This window comes from Pteropus medius, unplaced genomic scaffold (assembly GCF_902729225.1).
Source record: "Pteropus medius unplaced genomic scaffold, Ma_sr-lr_union100, whole genome shotgun sequence".
NCBI classification, from domain to species: Eukaryota; Metazoa; Chordata; class Mammalia; order Chiroptera; family Pteropodidae; genus Pteropus; species Pteropus medius.
In genome coordinates, this window is record NW_024340693.1 from 680,640 (window position 1) to 686,239 (window position 5,600).

Here is a 5,600-nt window from a genome sequence, read left to right on the forward strand (position 1 = left end):
AAACACGCTAAGACTCTAAACAACCCCACCTCCGGGGGGGCTGCCAGGATTGCAAGAACGCGTGCGGGTTCGCCAGGCTGAGCTGGGCGTGCATGGCAAGCCCCGTAGGTGGTGGCGGCCTTGCTGCCATGGGTGAACACGGTCACACACCGTCAGTCTGGGCCGAGCCCAGGTGCGTGCGTGCCCTACACACGAGCCAGCAGCGGGAGAACACGCGGGCCCCTGGCTCCATCAGCCAAACAGCTCACAGCACACACCCAGAGCCGGCAGCCGGTGCCCCCGCGGAGCTCAGCGTCACACCTCCTTCTGACACACTGTGGGAGGCAGCCTTTGGGACCTGACTTCCTTTTCTGTGACCTACTTACAAAACATGTCACCCAGCACAGCTGCGCCCCATGGCCTGGCTCATGGAGCTTCCCAGGTTTCCTCCAAGTCTGCGGAGGAGACCTTGGGCCCCAGGACGCACGGCGGCCACAGTCCATGGTCCGCGGTTCCAACTCCCCGCTCTGAAGATAATCCATGGCCACGGAGTGGGAGGAACAGGGCGCAGGGCCTGTCCCTCCTTCCTCCTTTGTCCTCAGACAAACCCACTGTCCCCGGGCTGGGACATGCTAGGTCGCAGCTCCATCCCCAAGAAGCACCACTGCCCAACCACAGAATGGAGGGAGCTGTCACTGTGGCTGGGGACAGAGGCAGCGCAGGCAGTGGCTGAGGATCGGATGGTCTGGCGTGCGTAATGGTCCTGGCACAGGGCCTGGCACTGGCTAAGTGCTCCGGGTGTTAGCAGCTATTGTCACTGTCATTATGAATTCCTATTTTCAACTGCTCAACGGAAAATCAAAAAGTGGCCGTGTGTGCGTCTGAGCCACACATGTTGCCAGGGACAAGGGACGAGGGTGAGCAGCTCCCTCAGACATCACGGTCTGACACAAAACAGGTCCCTAGGTCAGCGCCGGCTCTGAGGGCAGTCCTCCCGATGGCCTCGCTGAGGGCACGCCTGCAGGCGGAGAGAGGGCTGTCACCACGCTTACAAAGTAACCCAGCCAAGAGATGGGGTATGAGAGGCTTGGCCTCCACCCAAGTGTGACAGGGAGCACACAAACGTGACACCTCCAACCCCGACACACTCTGCTCCCTCTGAAACGCATCCTGTTTTACCGAAGAGGTGGACAGGAAGATGGAGTTTGGCACACAGATTTTTCCTCGCTGGGCACCAAAGTCGGCCGGGACCAACATAGTCAATGTGCCACGTTTACATATTTACAGGGACAGACAGAAAATGGGAGGAGGGAAGAAACAGGAAATAACCATATATTTAAAGAAGAAAACGATCACTTGCTTCTTTGGATCGTATCTGACTTAAATGACACGCGAACCCACATGCCACTCGGGACGTGGAGAGAACCAGACTCCAGCTCGGAGGTTGGGGAGAGCTTTGAAACAGCACCATCGCAGGCGCGGTCCACAGGCTGAGTCGCAGGTGAAGGGCGGGGAGCCCCAGGCCACACGGCATCCTCCCGGACGCACAGAAGGGGCCCAGGGGCACAAACACTACGGCATGACACAGGCAGCACTGTGTACGGTCCCTGGGGTCGCGAGAGTCCACGTGACCGGTAACCGCCAGGCCAACTTCAAAAAGACAACGTACGCTTTCACTCCGGGGCATCCGATTTTTGCAATACGAAAAGGTGGGTTTTAAAAGCAGCCGTCGGTGCCACAGAGTCAATCCATGGTCTGCGACAACCTAGCGCCTAACGCCTCTAGGAACTGACCTGTTGTCCAAAACACCTTTGCTGTCACTCCCAAGTTCTAGACACTCGTGCCGCACACACTGCGTCCCCCGACAGTGTCTGAAAACCTGTCAGACAATGCTGGAGCCAGAGAGAGACTTCTTAGTGTGAACTGGCAGGGTTCTGGTTCCCTTCCCAGGTAGAGAGAACACCTGCCTGCCTACCGACTCTTGGAGTCTGACCCCACACCCTGCTCTCTCCAGAACAGACCCTTGTATCACTTTCAAGACAAAGCTACCAGCAAGCACCTTTCCATTCTACAGATAGGCACGAAAATCACCCAGTGCCCCCTGGTTTACACCTGGGCCTAGGGTGGCCTGGGCAGAGTCCCTGCATCTGCCAACACACACGACTCACCTGGGGCCTTGTTACAAATGCAAATCCACAGGCCTCATCTCGGATCTTTTGAATCAGAAAAATCTGGAGCTGGAACCCAGATAACAAGGGAAGCTTAACGGGGCCCCTTTAAGACACAGAGGTGATTCTCATGTGTGCGACAGGCCAACACACAAAGGGATGAACAGCCAGACAGACCCTCAAGGGGGCTGAATGGGGCGATTTTCACAGCAGGCCTGGGCTGTTTATTTCCCTTTCCTTCCTCCCTTCCTCTTATAAATGAAAAGCAAGCTCCTGCATCTCTCTTCAAGGATCTGGACAAGATAAATCCAGCGTGATGCGTGAAGAGCCTTGAGCTCCTCACGGGAAGCGACGATGTAAACTAAAACATATCACCTTTACGGATCATAAAGTATTCTTTCAGGAGCGAAAATAAGTCACAGCCCTTGGAGAAAACGGCACTGCTACACTCGAGATACACTCAAATCTTATTTGATCATACTTTCACACGCTTTTTTCCTAAAGCTGCAGCTCTACGTCATACAGATAAGGACCTTCTTCCCCAACTTCTACCAAATCTTTGGCACACACACCTTTTGAATAAAGGCTGAAATGAATTTATTTTGTCAATCGAGGCTTTCTTATTTAAAAAAAACAAGATCTACTCACATTGCTCCCAAATCTCTCTCCAGCCGACCTCTTCTGAGCTCCAGACCCAGCTGACTGCCCAGCTGACATGGTACCTGAATGCTTCACATGCACCCCCCAAACTCAGCTTGTCCAAGCTGAGCTCATCACCCTCACCCCCCTCGCACATGAAAATAAAAAGTAAATTTTAGGAAAAAATCTGGGGACTTAATGCCACAGACCGATACACTTAAAATGACTAAAACAACAAATTTTATGTATATATGTATATATAAACTACGATAACATTTTATGTATATATGTATATATAAACTACGATAACATTTTTTTGTTTAAATGCAGGTCAGCCAGCTTGCAGAGCTTTACCGAGACCCAGCCAAAACCCGCACAGAGCTCACCCACGACCCTCTTTGCAAGGGTCACTGAGAGCCACTCACTGGACATATGGCCGCTCCCACCCCCAGTCCCCCACCCCCCACACCCCTGTACCATCAGTCGCCAATGCTGCCGTAACAGACCACAGAGCTGGGGCTTAAACGAGCAGAAATGTGCTTCTCACAGCTCTGGAGGCTGGAAATCCAAGATGCAGATGGCAACAGGGTGGGCTTCTGCTGCGACCTCTCTCTGTTCTTCTCTCTGAGCCCGTGGGGTCTTGTGTCTGTTGGCATGCCTCCCTGGGGTCCCTCCCTCTTCTTATGAGGACAAAGTCCTGATGGATTAAGGCCCTACCCTCAGGACCTCATTTGACCTCAATCACCTCCTTAAAGTCCCCGCTTCCAAACGTGGTCTCATTGGGGTTAGGGCTTCGGCCTGTGGCTTTCAGTCCACAGCAGTCCTGAGCATCTAAGAGGTTTTTCGGTCAGGAAGCGTTGGCGCTAAGGGTTACGGTGGGCAGGTGGCGGTCTCTGCGGCAACAGCAGTGGCTCAGTTCCAGCACCTCATCCCGTCTGCGCCCCTCACTCCACATGAGAAAGCAGAGGGCAGGGGAAGCACGCGGCGGCTGACCGATGGGCGCGGGTAAACCTTCTGATTCTAGAACTGGCACCGGACTTTAGAACTGCAGAGAATGTTGTCTGTATAATCATATGGGTCTAAAATAAACTTTCCATATTGACTTTTCTCTTAATGAATATGCTACGGTGTATAGGGAAAGTAAAACATCTACCGTCAGGCCGACCAACCTGATAAGGGAATGTCGCACGTATTTTTAAACCGCCGGGCGTGCTCACACGCCTCAGACCTCCTTTCACACCCTCTGGTTCGGCTGGATTCCGAGAATCTCGATTTCCAGATTTATAGAGCGAGTACCACATCGATTTACATCCTGGTGCACCGCTCCCCCCCACCACCAACATCAAAGCAGAGTTCAATGAAATGAACTCATGATTTATTTCAGACCTGGAAGAATGCAGCTTCCTGCCTGTTCCAACCCCTGAAAGCCACTTCGCAAAGTCACGTGTCTCAGGGGACTTTTCCTACATTTCTCATCTTATTTATTGTGCTTTTCTAACTTCGCAATGCTGAGAGACATCTCTAAAAATGTGTTGACATTTCAGTTCATTCTGAGTGTCCTTTCGTGTATTACAGAGCTTGGACAGTGTAGATATTCCCTCGAGGGCAGTAAAAAGTAGATCCACCTAGCAATACAAACGTGCCTCTGGGCCCATACGTTGACCATAGTATGTACAAACGTCATGTCCCCAGGACAGCATTATAAAGTGCAGGGCTATAAATAGGATCCCGATTTCAGCTGCCACCCACCCGGTTAGGGTAAGTGCAAAACTTCCAGGCAGCAAGCCAACCTGTGCAGCTAGTAGTCACCTGTCCCCCGCCTCCCGGCCCCTGCCTCCCCCGCCCCTGGCTGCACTTCCTCTCCGCCCCGCCCCCGCAGCGCACTTCCTCCGCCAAGTTCAGCGGCTCGCCGCAGTCCCTTACAGCCTTCGCTGCCCAAGGTGCCCGCACATTTTTAATTACACTGCTGCTTACTTAATCGTGCCTGAGAACAATTAATTACCAATTAAACTCACTCGATTTTCCCACGCTTACGGAGCACCCCGATCCTCACCCCGACAGCTTAAATCCAAATGGAAACGAGCAGGAAAGGTCCCCGTGGGCTACCGAACAGCGACAGGCGACAACACCACGTCTCTTCCCAAACTGCACCATTCCGCTATTTCCAAACATCTGAAATCACTGCCTCTTAAGCCGGAAACGCAAAAGTCTAACCCTGAGAACACTGGAAAGGGAATCGTTTGTACTCCAAGCTTTCAAACTTGAATAAATTTCATCATGAAAGTGAATTACAACGATTTTTTAAAAACTTTTATGGTATTTTATGATAAAGGGGAGAAAATGCTCTTAGAAGAATGGAGGAAAAAAGGAAAGAAGCGGAATGGCAGCGGGGGGCGGGGCGGGGGACACGCATTGTTCCCAGGAGAGTTCCCCGGTTTCCCCCATAAAGACCCAAGGCTCGGGAGGCTTCCGCAGGGCCGCACACGCCGGGCGCGCGGACACCGGTCCCCCCTCCCGTGTCCGGGAATCCGTAGAAGGGGCACTGGTGCCAAGTTGGCGTCATCGTAGCCTCGTAGCCTCAGGGATCACGGCATGTCCGTCAGGCCCCGCAGGGAGCCCCAGAGGGGCCAGCGGACTCAGGGCGCGATCTCCCGGCCCCGCGGGCGGTGCGGGGCGCCCGGGAGGGCGGGGAGGTGCGGGGCGATGCAGGGAGGTGCGGGACGATGAAGAGAGGCGCCGAGCGGTGCAGGGGCCGCAGGGCGCAGGAGAGGTGCAGGGAGGTGCAGGGCGATGCGGGGAGGTGCGGGGCGATGC

At 53.9% G+C, this 5,600-nt stretch overlaps 1 protein-coding gene across 3 annotated transcripts in view; it reads right to left on the bottom strand.

The window, feature by feature from the left end:
- B3GLCT (beta 3-glucosyltransferase) overlaps positions 1-5,600 on the bottom strand; it is a 64,814-nt gene that overhangs the window by 56,604 nt on the left and 2,610 nt on the right. Inside the window, exon 1 of one of the 3 annotated variants that reach the window (XM_039861743.1) lies at positions 366-387. The exons of the other annotated variants lie outside the window; for them this stretch is intronic. Coding sequence (XP_039717677.1) covers positions 366-372 — 7 coding nt within the window. The 5' untranslated portion in view covers positions 373-387. Of the gene's footprint in view, positions 1-365; positions 388-5,600 lie in introns of those variants that run through there. 3 annotated transcript variants of the gene reach the window in all.